This window comes from Gambusia affinis, linkage group LG18 (assembly GCF_019740435.1).
Source record: "Gambusia affinis linkage group LG18, SWU_Gaff_1.0, whole genome shotgun sequence".
NCBI lineage: Eukaryota > Metazoa > Chordata > Actinopteri > Cyprinodontiformes > Poeciliidae > Gambusia > Gambusia affinis.
This window is the reverse complement of record NC_057885.1, coordinates 6446838-6462139: the sequence shown is the minus strand read 5'-3', so window position 1 is coordinate 6462139 and position 15302 is coordinate 6446838. Positions and strand designations below refer to the sequence as shown.

Genomic DNA, 15302 nt, shown 5'->3' with positions numbered 1-15302 from the left:
CTCCGGTCTTTAGACGTGCAAAGACTGCAGCTGTGATTGGAGTAAAAAGGTATTGCAGCAACACTGGCAGATACGGACCCAAACAAACACCACCTCTGATATTTTCACTTTTTAATTCAAACTATTTGCCCTTTTCGTGGCACTTCACAACTGTACAGCACGTGTCGATGTGCTGTATAGTTGTGCAACATCCTGACAAACAGAGAAACCCACGCGGTAGACGATAAGCCACGCCCCCTACAGCTGATTCCCTCTAAAACCGCCGCGAGCTCTCCACAGCTGAGTGGGTGTGGTCACCCGCTCACAGTCAGCCTATTGTTTACCGTCATGCAGCTAAAACTGTAATGTGACTCCTGTCTGGGTCCACCTCAACTTTTTTTTTTTTTTTTTATATATATATATATTTTGGCCAAACCGGTTTGCCTCCTTCATTTGCTCGGCGAGAAGGGAAAAGGAAGTGAAGGGCTGAGCTGGCCAAGTTCAACAACTGGTTCGTGTTGTTTTGCTGTAAGCCGGCTTTTATTGGCTTTTTGTCTGACTGCACGGCTGAGGTTGGCTCTTTTCGCTCAGTTTTGTGTCTGTGTCGCCCCGCATTCCGTTGCATATTATATAAAGGTCGCTACGAAAGCAGGTTGAGGATGTTTTATTTTTAATCTTTTTTAAAAGGTGACGTTGTTGTATAGTTTAGAGCTGTTTCCTTTTTGTTTTCATTAGCAGAAAGTTACAACGTGACGTTATCAGTCAGCTAGACACTTCGTCTCTACGTCACGCCCCATCACAAAACTTTCAAAGGCAATTTCTGTCTAGTTTTAACTGTAAAAAGTCCGAGTGCATTTAAACACATGAGCACGGAGGCGTAAGTACAAACTCTGTATTTGCTTATGCTGATTTGTTGTGAGCTCATCGTGCCATGCTCGCAGCTTTAGGTAGGTAGAAAATGCTACATGCTACTGAAGTATTGAGTAACCTCTGCTTTAATATTTTAAAATGCTATCGGACAAAAAGGTAAAGCTTTATACAAATTCTGATATTTGAAAATGGAAAAAAAAAAGTTAATGAACGGCAAAATAATAAACTTTAAGCAGAAGAAACACTCTTCTAAATCAATTTCTTTTAAAAACAATAACCTATATCTTAATTTTAGTAAACTTTAGGTGTCTGTACCTGCTGTATTTTTCTATAACATGTTTGCTCTTGATTCAGTGAAGTAACTTGCAGCAGGTAAAATTAGTCAGAAAGCAATAATTCCTACTAACATTACTCAAGTAAGAGTAAAATGTTCAGTACAGTAAATCTACCCCTAAAAGCAAAAAATGTTCAAGTAAATGTAACTGGTTACTACTCACCTCTGCTTGCAGCACCATGAACATGTTCAGAAGAGACAACGGGTCTCCGGCCCAGAGTCCTGTGGTTCCACCAAGACCCACTAAAGAGGTGAGGAAATGCAGGACAATAACCTATGTGCTTGTTCTTGCATGAAACAATCAGGCGTAACATTATGACTACTACGTAATGCTGCCAGGAAGGGCTGCAAAGATCACGAAAGGTGTGGTATTTGACCTCAATTAGCAGATCCTTTTAAGCTGATGTTGCACGATCAACAGATCCCTTCTATTTTTTTTTTTACTTAAAATTTTATGTTGTGTTCTTTTAAAATCATTCATGTGCCATTCTACATTTATTCTCAGATTTATGATTCTTTCCATAAATGGTATAACCGTTTGGCAGCATCTGTGTTTCTTAGCCGAACTTTCCTTAAATCGTCGTACAGTTTCGATTGGCTTGCTTGCGTCCCATAGTGCAACCTGGTACTTTGTGTTCCCTAGCAACACACATGAGCCCCACCACTCACATGTCCTAAAGCAAAATGTGGGTCATCAGATCAGGCTAGCTTCATCTGTTGCCCATTGTTGGCACTGTTAGAGAGGAGACGAAGGTTTAGCGTAGGTACCCTGACTTGTCTGCACCTCCATGCGCGACAAACTATAAAGCATTGTGTATCCTGACCCTTTCTATTAAACCCAGGGTTAGCTTCTCACCATATGACTTGTAACAATAACTTCCAGACCAGGCTTAACAGGCTTATATGCATTATTAGGAGCTGGACAACGCCGTCAGACACAGCCACAAAACGCAGGATCCTGAATCAAATGCAGCCCTAAAGGTAAATGTTCAAACTTGAATGTAAAGACACTGTCAGTGGACTTACATCCCTTATTTCTTCTAAACACAAATGATCTTGACCCAAAGACAAAAGGTGAGATGTCACTTGTCTATTAGCCTCTAATTGAGAGTCGGTAAGCTCTGTTTGTTTTAATTCATGGAGGTTTTGTTGTGTTTGTGTTGGGAGCAGCAAAAGACGGGAGTGATGGGAGTTGTGCAGAAGGTCAATCCCTTCAGCTCAACGTCAAAGGTAGAAAAACAAAGGTTTCGTTTAATGAGTAACCAATAGCTCTTTGGCTTGCATAACTTTACGTGTTTCTTCTACTAAGGCGACCTCTTCGTCTTCGAATGTCAGCCAAACTTCTTCCTCTGAATCGTTAGAACAGGCAACAGACTCCACAAAGGTAAGCGGTGATTGTTTTGTTTGTCTCGCTGAAAAGGCACGAGGATCTATGTTCAGAAGGCGGGCTAATGACTCAGTCAGGTTGCTTTCAATTCAAATCAGTATCAGAAAACTGGAGTTCTTATCGTTGTGTCACCAGTAAGACTAATTTAATTGAACCTTTTTTACAGTAGAGCTAGGTGACATAAAAAATTAAATAGGATTTACGCTAACTTGTCTAGGTAACTCTTAGAAGAATGTCTCTTGACTCTGACTGAGATGGAATAAGACTGTCATTAGACTTGGATAAAGATGCAGCACAAAACAAAACAGATGACAAAATGCTAACCTGTAAAATAAAATACTGACTTGTGATTTAGTGAAATGGCATGGAGGCCATTTTTAATTCACAAATAGGAAAGCCAGGTAGATTGGTTGGATCCTGGAAAATATTGAACTTATACTTTAACAAACTATCAGCTCTTTTTTTATGTTGTTCATTTATTTTCACAATATTTTCGTTTAACAATGTGGATATATCATTTGAACAGTTGGGGTGTCATTTTGCACATTTTCTTAAAGAAACTGAGCACTAGGGGTGGACGACATGAACTTAAATTTGTCATCACAACATTTTGAGGGATTTATTGTAATAATAATGTACAACATTGCAAACAATACCTGCTTTGCAATGCACATTAACTATCATCCCTGTCTCTCAGCCTTCGGTTGTTCCTTGATGCCAAGATTTGAATGGTTGCACAGTCCTGGTGGTTGACCCATTTACCTCTTTCATTTTTTTCAAAACAATCCATTTTTATGTAAAACACAATGGCACACACAGTACATATCCTGAACTGTCTTGGTTTTAGAAAAATGTGTATTTAAATTACATGTTTATCAAAAAAACAATGGCAAGGCAGATTTTGATTTGCTTCATAATTTTAAGACTTTAAGAATTCCTAGTTTAATATATATTTGACCTTTCTAAATAGGCTCCACTTGTCCTCAGTTTTCTAGTTGAGAACAAAAATGTATGCTCCAGAGGTTAACTGTTATACAACAGACCGTGTTGGGCCAATCAGAACAGCTTTGTGTGTGAAGTTTCATGGTGAATGGGGAAATGCCCATGTCACTTTTACTGTTAGGATGACTACTGTTAGGAGTCATGCAGAAAGTGAACCCGTTCAAGTCCACCTCTCAGGTAACTGCAGTCCTGTCGGTCTGATCTGTGTCAGACCGTAAAGTTTCCACTGAGCTTGCCCTCTCACTCAGGTGCCTAAAGCTCCGTCCTCGGACTCACTGGAACAAGAAAAGAGCCCAAACTCGTCTCAGGTAGGGAAGTTGCTGAAACGTAACCCAAAATCCTTTGTTTCAGGTCTTTGTTCCTTTTTCCATATCCTATTTAGAATCGCACCCATTTCTGACTCTGGCAGGGAACTATAGCTCTTCCTTTGTTCCTTTTGAACAGCTTTTATTTTCTTTCAAATGAGATGTTATGCCCTATTTGTTCCTCCTGCATATTCACCAGTCAGATTTTTGGGAGTGTAGTACTTTTCTAAACAGTCCGGTCCAACCAAGACTGAAGGTCCAACTCAATAAACATATAGTTCACGCTTCTTATAAAACCAAATGTCAATATTAATGCTTTGTTAAAAATAGTGCTTTTATCAAATAAAGCACTATTTTATAAATGTTTTTATAAAATTTTATTTGATAAAATTTACTTAGAACCAAAAACTTCCGCCTTCTTTGTATTTGACTGGGAGACGTCATAGTAGAGGTGAGTCTACAGAGTGGAGTTCACCGTGATTGTGATTTTAATCATGTTTTTAATGTAGATTTCTTCAAGGGTAGTATTTTTGTGTCTTGCGTGGCAATGAAAAACCTTCTGAACCAAAATGAGAACAAATCACAAGTTTCCTGATAATTTGTCATTGGAATTGTGCATGGATCAGAATTAGAAAGTGGAGCATGGTTTAATGTGTGGACTATGTTCATGGAAAACTCATCAAATCCTCTGTATGATATGAATAGTGTCACTGTTGTAATGGCCCAAACAAAATGCCTTGTGTTTTATAGCAGGTTGCGTTCTATTGTCAATCACTGAGGTCCAATACGATGCCTCTCCACCATATGCTTCAACTCTTCCGGGAAGGTTTGAGGTTGAGTTTCATTAGTGTTCTGACTCATTCTTTCAGAATCAGATCTGTCATACACTGCTGCTGGATGAGATAGACTGCCTTGCATTATCAGGTCTAATTCACCTGGAAAAATGTTCCATTGGATTGAGATCTGGGCTGCATAGGGGCCAGTCAGGTTCTTCCACATCAGACTCACTCATCCATGTCTTCGTGAACATGGCATTGTGCACTGGCTCCCAGTCGTGTAGGAACAGACTCTGTAGCCTCAAGCTGTTCTGAAAAAATGAATTGTTTAGACACAGGTGCATGTTACTGTGTGTCTCTTACATGTTTGGCACCACAAAGGTGCTGTTGTTGAAGAAGGTCAACATTAACCTTCTTGGGCTACGTGTTTGTGTTGAAAAACCAAACTAGTAATGCACATCACCCCGTTTTGCGGAGTAATCAGTGTTCACCTTGTTTACCCTGTAAACAAAGTGGAAGCATCTGGCTGTGGAGATGCATTTGTTAAACAGGCAGGCTGTTCAGTGGCGGATTAAAACCTGTTGGAGGTCTAAAAAAGACTCGACTAGGGATGAGGTCCACTTTCTGGGAGGACCATAAACAGCCACAGCAGATATCTTCCATCCCTCCACTCTGTGACTGAGAAAACCATAGGTAATTTGTGTAAAAAGATTGTAAAAAGATTCAAGAGATATAAACAATTTTATTCATCATTAAAGGCCAAAGTAAAAAAATGATTGCCTTCGGAGTTGGAGAATAGGTCTTACCATGATCACGCTGCCTGACCGGTGGTTTCACTGAAATCTCAGCTGACTGAGAGATTTCAGAACTCGATGTTGCCTACACAAAGTGCTGTTTGTGTTGAGCTAGTAAAAGATCTCCAACAGATGCTGCTTTCTTCATAATGAGATTACTTGAAGATGTTGACTTGTTTGTCTTTGGCTGCTCTGTGTTTGTGTTGCAGAGTCCTGGTATGTTCAAAGGAGCCATACAGAAAGTAAATCCCTTCAAGTCTTCAGCACAGGTATCGACTAGTTCAGGTTTATATCCTAGAAAGATGTTCATGTTTCTACTCTTTCTAGATACACTTTTACCTCGTCTGCTAACTTCTAAATTTAAGTTGCCTATCATTTTGTCATGACTTGTTTTGTCTTCCCCTCATCTTTTTCACAAACCAGCAGCCCATTAATGTAGGTGCTCCTCAGGGCTGTGTTATAAGACCCTGTTCCATTTACTTCATTTTCTTTATGAGTAACTCTTGAGAATCAGTACGCAGGATGTTTGTAGCAAACGCATAGTACCTTTGTGTTCACTTAGATTGTCTTATTTTGAAATGTTCATGTTGACGTCCTGTGCTCCTGTTTACAACCGAGTTTCTAGGTTTCAGACTTAACATTTTGACTTGTATTAGAAAGGTTTTATTCTACCAGGCTGTTCTCTAGAGTTGACTAAGGTAGGGGATGTCGGTTTGCATCTGTGAGATGCATTGGCAACCTCTCAGATAAAGTGAAATCTAAACTGGCTCATATGATTTATATAGTCATGGAATACAAGTCATATATTTAGGGATATCTCTCTTGAGGTAAACTGAAAGTAGGAATTCTTACAAAATTTCTTCCAGCCACTTATTTTGTGATTTATGGAGTCCACAACTCCTACCTGAGCTGTAGATCTCTCTAGTTGGTTAGAGTGGATTGTATTTGGTGGAGACACAGTAAAGGGGGCTGAAAACTAATGTTTGTCATTTTTTGTGAAACCATGTATCCCTTTTCTACAATTTCACTTCTACGCAGGTCCTTGTGCTGACCTATTGCCTAAACCCAGTAAAATTCATTGAGCAGCATCTTTTCCACTGCGTCTTTTCCAAATCACAAATGTGGACAAAGTTCAATGGTGTAAACGCTTTTTGCAAGCGTAACGGCTAGAAATGTCTCATATTGATTGAAACCAGGATTTCTGTGGGGCATTTCCACTAAAATACATAATTTCTTCTCTCATTTGTGTTTAAAGCAGCCCAAAAACGATTCTCAAGGTGACCCTGCAAACACACAGGAGCCTGACAAAGACCTTCAAGACAAACGGGTGAGCTGCATTCTCTCCTGCCTTTTCCAGACAACCTGTTTGTGCCGAGGTTAGATTCTAATCTGGTTCTAATGCTTCATCACTTAGAATCCAGGGGTGATGTCAAGCATGATTCAGAAAGTCAACCCATTCAAATCCTCCCAGCCAAAGGTATTTTATAAAAAAAGTCCAGATATGTAATGCCTGGCTGTTTGGGAGATCTAGAGGGACATTTGGAGACTTGTTTACACACAACTTCTCCTCATGCTCTCTTTGCTTTTCTCTGGCTTTCATCTTCAGGATACTCGGTCTCTGCACAGTGACGCCTCCTCTTCCTCTGGAAGCCTAATGGACAACAGCAATGTACCAGAGAAGCAGGTTGGTGCAAAGAACTGAGATTTATTTAGATCTGCACATGCTCCTAATGACAAATAATTAATCTCCTAATTCAGGGAGATTTAGGTACTGCAGTTGTTTTTAAATGGGAGACACTCTGAACACAGTTTAGTCTTTCAAACACAAAACCTGGGCCCTGAACACAAAATTTCTGCCTCACACAAATTTCCTGACATAAAAGTGATGCAAAGTGGCTCAACTAGAGGCTTAGACAAAACTCTAAAATGGCCGACGCACAACTGTTATCTAAGAGGAAAATTCATTGGGAGAAGACTTCTGCTGATTTACATAAAGCATTACACTAATAGTGTAATACTTATCATTACCACAAGATGGCGCCCAATGTAGTGATTTCAAAGGACAGCTTGTTGGAACTGGCTGGATGTATTTACTGGTGCAAATCGACGAACTAGAATATAATCATTCAACTTTGAATGTGGACCTCATAATTTAGACATTAAATGTTAGTTTCTGTTAATCTTGATTATTATGGCTTACGGTTATTGAAAACCCAAAATTCAGATTTTCAGGAAATTTCAAAATTACAGAAGACTAATTAAAAAAACCAAACTAAAATAATAAAAGGAAGATGTTCTGTTATGACATACTTATATGACTGTGACTTACCGGGATGAGCCATAAAAGATTCTTGTTTTTAAAAAATAAATAAATAAAAAATTAAGGTTCTTTCATGGAAAGTTGAGTGGAAGTAAAAAGTGTTTAACTGCATTGACTACTACTGTTGCACTCCTGGAAATTTGCTATGCATTTCTTATATCTATTAACCCGCTTTAGACATTTTTGAGTTTAATATGTTATCATTATGATTTAATCATTGGTTGAGCCTGATTGGTGCCCTAAAACCAAAGGTTTGTGTCCTTGCTGCGGCATTTCAAGTGAAAGGGTTTTTATGTAATATTAAAATTTTCTAAGATAAGATAAGAAATGTTGTTTGATTAGATTTAAGCCATGACCATAAAAATATAGGAATAAACACATAAAGTCCTTATGTAATGACACTATATACGTTTAATTTATTTGAATTTTGTTATCAAGAATATTCTATCATAACATTATGCGACTATAGTCGAGGCATATTAGGGGGAAACCAATAAAATGGGTTTTGACTTGGACGAGTATCATCAGTGTAATTCTTGGTATAACCACTAGGTGGTGCCGAAGGACGTGATTTTAAAACTTTGGAGTAGTACTATTTCTTTTATTCAGAGTCCTTTTATGTTTTTATTGTAGAATCCCGGGATGTTTAAAGGGATGATGCAGAAAGTAAACCCCTTCAAGTCACGCACACAGGTAAATATGTAAAGAACGTTACATCAAAAGAACCCATTTTCACAAGCTGTAAACCTCTGACGTTTATAACCTTATTTAACTTTTCACTGACCTATGTTGATCCAGGTGACAGATGACGCTTGTGAGACTGACTCATCTGTTCCTTGTAATGTGACTGAGGTAAATAAAGCAGAGGACGCACCAAATCTCATTTAGCTTAGCATGGAAAGTTCAGTAGTCATGAGCTGTTTTGTTATGACCTCATAAAGCTCTTTAAGATTTCTTTGTGTGTCACTGTTGGAAAGATATTGTAAGTCCATGTACAGGTATACCTCAAAGAATTTGTCTGTCGTCAGAGTTCAGTATTTTTACTGTCGCTTACAAGCTAGAAAGCGAAACTGGTGTATAGGGTTATTAAACATGGTGAACTATTTCAAGCCTTTTATATATATTTTTTTAAATAATTTTGATGACTACGGTGTGAAATTAATGAAAATGCGGAATTATTAATCAAATTTCAGTTTCTTAGAAAATTTTTAATAAAAAAAGTTTTAAACAGAAATATCAAGCCTCTAAAAAGGTGATTTTGCATAAATGACTTCATCAATGTGACGTTGCATTAAGGCAATCAGCCTGTGGCGATGCTGAGATGGAATAGAGAGCCAAGTTGCTTTGATAGGTCATCTGCATTTTCGGACTGGTGTCTCTCATCTTCCTCTTGACAACAGTTTGTAAATTCTCTGAAGGCCAACTCAGAACAGTTATTGGTTCTGCTTTTGCCTGCATGGGTGCCAATTCCTGCTGGAAAGCTAAGGTTTTTCAGCACAAGGAAACCCAAAGGGCTTTTAAACATCCTGGTAGACGGCTGTGTAAACTGTGAACTTCAGAAAACCCAATGTACCAAGACCTGTAGAAACCACAGTACCCCAAACCATCATTGACTGTGGAACCTTCACATTGAACCTCAGGCAAAGTGGATTTTCCATAGATCTCCACTCTTCCTCTCAGCTTTGCGATAATAGTTACCAAACAAAATAGAAACTTTAAGTTAATCTGAATAGATAACTTTGGATGATTGAGCAACATCCCGTTCTTTTTCCCTTCAGCCCAGGTAAGACACCTGTAGCCCTGCTCCACTGATGCGGTGACTCCACCCTCAGCCCACTCCTTCTGAAGTTGCCCCAGATTCTCGATTAGTAATGCTTGTTCACATTTCTGACCATATGTCTCACTTCCATTCAATGTACAGTGGATATGTTTGGATCTGGCAGATTGAATATCCCCCTCTTTTGCAATGTCTTTTTGTGGTTTACCCTCCTGATGGACGGTGTTTATGACTGTCTTCAGGACATCTGTCCAGTGAGCAGTCTTCCCGTTTATCGTGTACACTATAATATGACCATAACATTGACAAATTCACTGCAAAAACACAAAACCTTATGGTGTTTTTGCTCTAGTTTCTAGTGCAAATATATTAGTACACTTGAAATAAGACAAAACTAACTTGCAAGTAACTTTTCAACGAGGTATAGGAACTTGTTTTAAGTCAGTAACTGCTTAGTATTGATGGTAAAAGTACTAGAAATAAATGAAATAGTCTGCCAGTGGAACTAATACGTTTTCATCAACATGAAGAATTGTTCACTTAAAAAAAAGCTACTATATCCTGCTTTGTTAGTTAAGTTTGAGTATACTAAAATATTTGCACTAGAAACTAGATAATTAATTCTTGGTAAGACTTTACTTTTTGGTGCTTTTAAAATTGTCTTTGAAATTGGCTATTATGAGACACCAAATTTTGGATTCCCATCACCCTGTAAGCCACAATAAAGGCTTTACATATTTCACTCAAAATATATTGAATCCAGATATATTGATTTTTGCTTTCTGAAAGGAGAGAGCTGTCCTTTCTGAGCTGTACCTGTATACCAAAAATAGCTTGCATTTGCTACATTAGTATCAATAGTGTGTGTAGTTTGTTCTGTTTAACCAACAGAGCTGATGTTGACTCAGTATTTCACCCTGACTCATCAGGTCGAGCGAGCTATAAGCAGTGAGAACTCCAGCAGCTCTGAAAGTCTGGATGACAGCACTATAGAGAGACATGTAAGTTATGACGTACAGGAGCCACCTCTCATTGTGGTGGTGGTGGGTGACCTGTCATCCGTCATGGACGCAGATGTAAAAATAGAAGTCTGATGTCTCACTACAACAATGCTAAGCATGTCACTGGGTAAAAATCACATGGTGGTGTTGTTGTCATTAACTCACAGGAAGCAATGTTACTTGATAGTGGTGTTTGTTTGTTTTTAAATGATCAGTTTTTGACATGAGGGTCTAGATATCATCAGTCTTCATCAGTCTCTTATGCAAGACTGTCCTACATGTTTTAGAGGTTTCTGGCTTTAACTGATTGCAGTTCAAATGCCTGTAAAGCAGTCATTAATTGAAATCAGATGGACTGAAGCAAAAAAATACCTAAAGCATGCAGGGTTGTTTGCCTTAACGACCAGAGTTGGGAAACACTGTTTCAGGAAAATAGTTTCCCTTTGATGGAATGTTCAATTTTCTCTTAGTGATGCCCGAGTTTATTTTATATCAGGTGTTTTTTGACTCAAGATCTAGAGGTGAAGGTACCTTATTTAGAGAATACTGTACAATAAAATCAATTGCAAAAAAAAAAAAAATACTTATTTTAAGTTGATCCTAGTAACAAACTAATCCATTGTCCTCTCCAGACTATTTGGTACACAGACGCTGAAACCACGCCTGAGGTGAGAAACCAGCCAACAGAGAGGACTAAGGTTGGTCACCATAAACATTACCCAATCTTTATGAAAACCCGTTTTTGCAGTGGTGGTGTTTGTTTTTTTCCTATCATGTGGTTCTCTTTAGATTATCTGGAAAAACATCTTAACACTGGGAATAATAATAATAGGATATTTTTCATAGTATTTCAAGAATAACACAACAGTGGGGACTGTTAGGATTTTGCTAAGTTGAATCTTCACTGCCATTGTTACTCACTGAATGCACCACAGCATAACAGGACCTAGTTGTGAAGGTAACATTTGAATGTGTCTTTGTCTTTCAGACTTTCATAATCAAAAGAATTCTTCCGAAATCGTTTTTTGGGTCGGGTTTCTATAAATTTTGCACTAATTAACCATCCATCCATCCATTTTCTGTTCACCCTTGTCCCTAATGGGGTCAGGAGGGTTGCTGGTGTCTATCTCCAGCTGCGTCCCGGGTGAGAGGCGGGGTTCACCCTGGACAGGTCGCCAGTCTGTCGCAGGACAACACAGAGACATACAGGACAAACAACCATTCACACACACACACACCTAGGGAGAATTTAGAGAGACCAATTAACCTGACAGTCATGTTTTTGGACTGTGGGAGGAAGAGAACCTGGAGAGAACCCACCATGCACAGGGAGAACATGCAAACTCCATGCAGAAAGATCCCCGGCCGGGAATCGAACCGAGGACCTTCTTGCTGCAAGGCAACAGCTCTACCAACTGCGCCACTGTGCAGCCCCTAGAAGGACACAGTTTCAGAATATTTTATGATTCCGAAAAGGACAATAGAATAACTCTTGAAGTCACTGTGCCCTCTATTAACCCGATGAACCCGGAATATTCCAGGGAAAAACCAGGTCTTTGTGTTCCTGGAATGTCGCTGCATTTCCTGTTGGCAAGTGGATGTCCCTCACATACTTTTGTCAGATGATGATCATCAGATGAAAGGTTGTTTTTGTTTTTCACTCAAGGAGGGTTGAGCTTAAATCTTTTAGGTTTTTTCTTGTTTTGTTTTGAAATTTGCACACTTGAAATGAGACAAAACTAACACACTAACCTTCCAGGAAGATGGGAGTTTTTTTTAGTTTTTTTTTTTTTAAAGTAAATAATCTTTTAGTATTGAAAGTGAAGTATTAGTTCCACTGGCAAATTATTTCATATTTTCCATGTTATAAGTGGGGAAACAAATCTAGTATTTTATCTGTAAGAAATTATTCCTTTAAAACAAGCAGCCATTTCTTACTGAAAAGTTACTTGGAAGTTAGTAGAGTTGGAAAAAAGACAAAACCAAGATATTTGCACTAGAAACTAGAACAAAAACGTTTGGTAAGATTTTATTTTTGCAGTGTGCAATATTCTGGGTTTCCTTTAAACAGAAACTATTTAAACTACTTTGAGTAGTAAAGCTTACTGTACCGTTTGATAACTATGATCAATTGCCGTTACTTTCACGGCGATTGAATTGAAATGATTTATTTATGTTTTTGTAAATTGCCCTGAGACGACAATTGTTGTGAATTGGCGCTATATAAATAAACAGAAGTGAACTGAACTACATTCTAAATGCATGAATACGGAGAAATTGTTCTTGAATAAAGACTCACCAAGATCAGGTTAGGACAAGTTAGTAGATCAATACATTTACATTTAGGTTTTCTATTAACAGGTTGAACACTGCTATCATCTGATGAGATCTGACATGAAAAACACAACATGAGTTCACTGAAGAGACAATTTTACTAGGATGTGTAATTTCTGAATTGGACATTTGAATCTTTTCGATGCTGTCATTTGGTCTTTTTTTTTAAAAAAAAAGTTTAAAATACGTTATCTTCGCTGTAGGAGGACGTTGAAGTTCAAACACTACAGCTGGCCGAAGTACCAGTACCTGGTGAAGGAACACAACTGGACCCTCTGGACGTACGCCTGTTTCTTTTGATCTACGAATCATGAATTATATTTGAGTAGCCAGTCGCATCTTGAAAAGCAATTAAAAAAAAATTTACTTTGCAGGATGAGGAAGGCCTTCTTTCATGGTGGAAAACTGTTGGAGGTAGCTTCGCTCTCAGTAGTTTTTGTTCAGTGCAGCTGAAACTTCATAAAGATAACATTTTTTGTCTTCTCTGACTCCAAGGATGGGATGAATGGAACGAAGCGAACCAGAATGATGACGCTGAAGAGTATGTCAAACAAAGCATGTTGGCTTTTACTGTTTAGGGTTTAAGATGAAGAGCGAGAAAATTGCTAGTTTAAGATATTTGTTTGAACTGCGATTTAAATTCTCTCATTTTATGGTTTCTTCTATAGCTGTGTCTATTGATTTATTTTTCTAATTATCTCCATCGATGATCATACATTTCAAACTAGAGTCCCAATCCAAAGTGTGTGTGTGTCAGAACTGTATTTAGAACCTTGCTTGGAACATTACCAAACTTAACCAGTAGTCATAATATGCATATTTGTAATTGCCATGTTCCCCCCGCCCCCGTTTCTCGTTCCGTTAAATAGAGTGGTGGAACAAGCCGCCGATCGAGTCTTCATGGCCGTGCGTCTTTTTGTTCGCTTCTTCAACCAGCGCGGCGCCTCCCTCCAGCAGCGCATCCTGGAGCTCCTCTCCTTGGCCGACTTGGCGGACAACTTCCACAAGAAGACGGTGACGGCCAGTGTGGGCGGCGGGGTGGCCAGCGTCGCCGGGTCGATCACCACCATCACCGGGCTCATTCTGGCGCCCTTCACGGCGGGTACATCACTCATCGTCACAGCGGTGGGCATCGGCATCGCCACGGCGGGCGGCGTCACCTCTGCCTCGGCCAACATCACGGACACGTTGCATTCAAAGACCGACCGCAAGAAGGTGGAGAAGATGATCCAAGATTACCAGGATGAAATTAAGGACATCAAGGACTGCTTGGAGTTCTTGCAGGTCAGAGCGTGCACACATTCTAGACAATGAAGTACATTAGTTTGACGGCAGATTGGGGCCATCGTGGATAAAAAAAAAGTAAATTTCCACCAAAGAAAACCCCTTGTGTGATGATTATTAGCATCAGTTGTTTAAAAATATGTCAGATGCCGAATCCTAAAAGCAAATCTTTTCAGGAAGGGATGGAGATGCTCGAGGAGTGGAACTTTGAGAAGTATGCCGAGAACATCTCAAAGAAGCACCTGAACCAGAACGTCAAACACGTAATGAAGGAAGGCGGTCGGGCTGGGAAGGCTTTAGTCATCAACACGGAGAGCCTGATCAGCACCGTCCAGGTTCTGAGCGTCGCCGGCGGCGCTGCTAAAGCTGCGCAGGTGATGAGCGTCACCACGGGAGTCATGTCGGGCCTCTTCCTGGCCCTGGACGTGTTCTTCCTGGCGAAGGACTCCATGGAGCTGAAAAAGGGCGCCAAGACGGAGTTCGCCGCCAAGATCCGAGAGGTGTGTAAGGACCTGCAGGACGGGTTGCTGGAGCTGAACCGAATCAAAGAAGAGCTGCAAAAAACTATGGACGGGATAGAGGTGGAGGTTGAAGAGGAGAGGGAGGATGAGGAGATGTTGAAGTCTGACCTGAAGAAGCTTATTGAACTTGAAGATTGAGGGATGGTGGCTACGCGTTTAAAATGAAGTATCCCGGTTTTAACAAGACAAAGAAACTAAAATGGGGCAGCAGCTTTGGTAGTTTTTTTTTTTTTCTAATCCTTACTCAACAGAGTAATGTTACTTTTTCTAAAATATTTCCTTAGATTCTTTTAAATATACTTGACTAAAATATTTTATTGTAATTATTCCAAATGTGTGCCTTTTCATCTTTTAATAAAAGTGGTTTATTTACATTTTATATGTTTGGCTAATGACACAACTTGTGGAAGGCCGTAACCAGGCAGCAGAGACACGCGGAGACTGGTTTTGATCAGAGAATATTCCAGTAAACGCTGCATGAACACTGCGTGCTCGCGCCACAGAGCCGGCATGAAGGCCTGAAAAATTGTGGAAGGGCCGTCCTTATCAAAGCATGGCAGGCGGGGAAAAAAAACCTATTCTGTCAGGAACCAAACCTTAATAGATGCTGCCAGCATG

General features: G+C 39.5%; 1 protein-coding gene across 5 annotated transcripts; it reads left to right on the top strand.

The window, feature by feature from the left end:
- The first annotated feature begins 303 nt into the window (after positions 1 to 303).
- On the top strand, positions 304 to 15063 carry LOC122820779. 5 transcript variants are annotated; one of them, XM_044098379.1, is made up of 19 exons: positions 304 to 507; positions 1359 to 1434; positions 2099 to 2164; positions 2354 to 2413; positions 2493 to 2567; positions 3821 to 3880; positions 5657 to 5716; positions 6706 to 6774; positions 6862 to 6924; positions 7054 to 7131; positions 8401 to 8460; positions 8566 to 8619; positions 10474 to 10545; positions 11178 to 11243; positions 13083 to 13160; positions 13254 to 13293; positions 13375 to 13420; positions 13749 to 14163; positions 14340 to 15063. In XM_044098379.1, the coding sequence occupies exons 2-19, from the start codon at positions 1363 to 1365 to the stop codon at positions 14820 to 14822; spliced, it is 1917 nt and encodes a 638-aa protein (XP_043954314.1). In that variant the 5' UTR covers positions 304 to 507; positions 1359 to 1362; the 3' UTR covers positions 14823 to 15063. The 5 variants fall into 5 exon arrangements, with proteins under 5 accessions (XP_043954314.1, XP_043954311.1, XP_043954312.1 ...); XM_044098376.1 differs by having other exon boundaries at positions 305 to 490; positions 6703 to 6774; XM_044098377.1 differs by having other exon boundaries at positions 305 to 507; positions 6703 to 6774.
- The last annotated feature ends 239 nt before the right edge of the window (positions 15064 to 15302 follow it).

What these genes read in the sequence shown, in the direction of transcription:
- LOC122820779 (XM_044098376.1), top strand. Translation starts at nt 1,363, where the DNA reads ATGAACATGTTCAGAAGAGACAACGGGTCTCCGGCCCAGAGTCCTGTG. An exon ending in CACCAAGACCCACTAAAGAG is followed by an intron (nt 1,435 to 2,098) that starts GTGAGGAAATGC and finishes ATGCATTATTAG; the next exon opens with GAGCTGGACAACGCCGTCAG. An exon ending in CAGAATGATGACGCTGAAGA is followed by an intron (nt 13,421 to 13,748) that starts GTATGTCAAACA and finishes TCCGTTAAATAG; the next exon opens with AGTGGTGGAACAAGCCGCCG.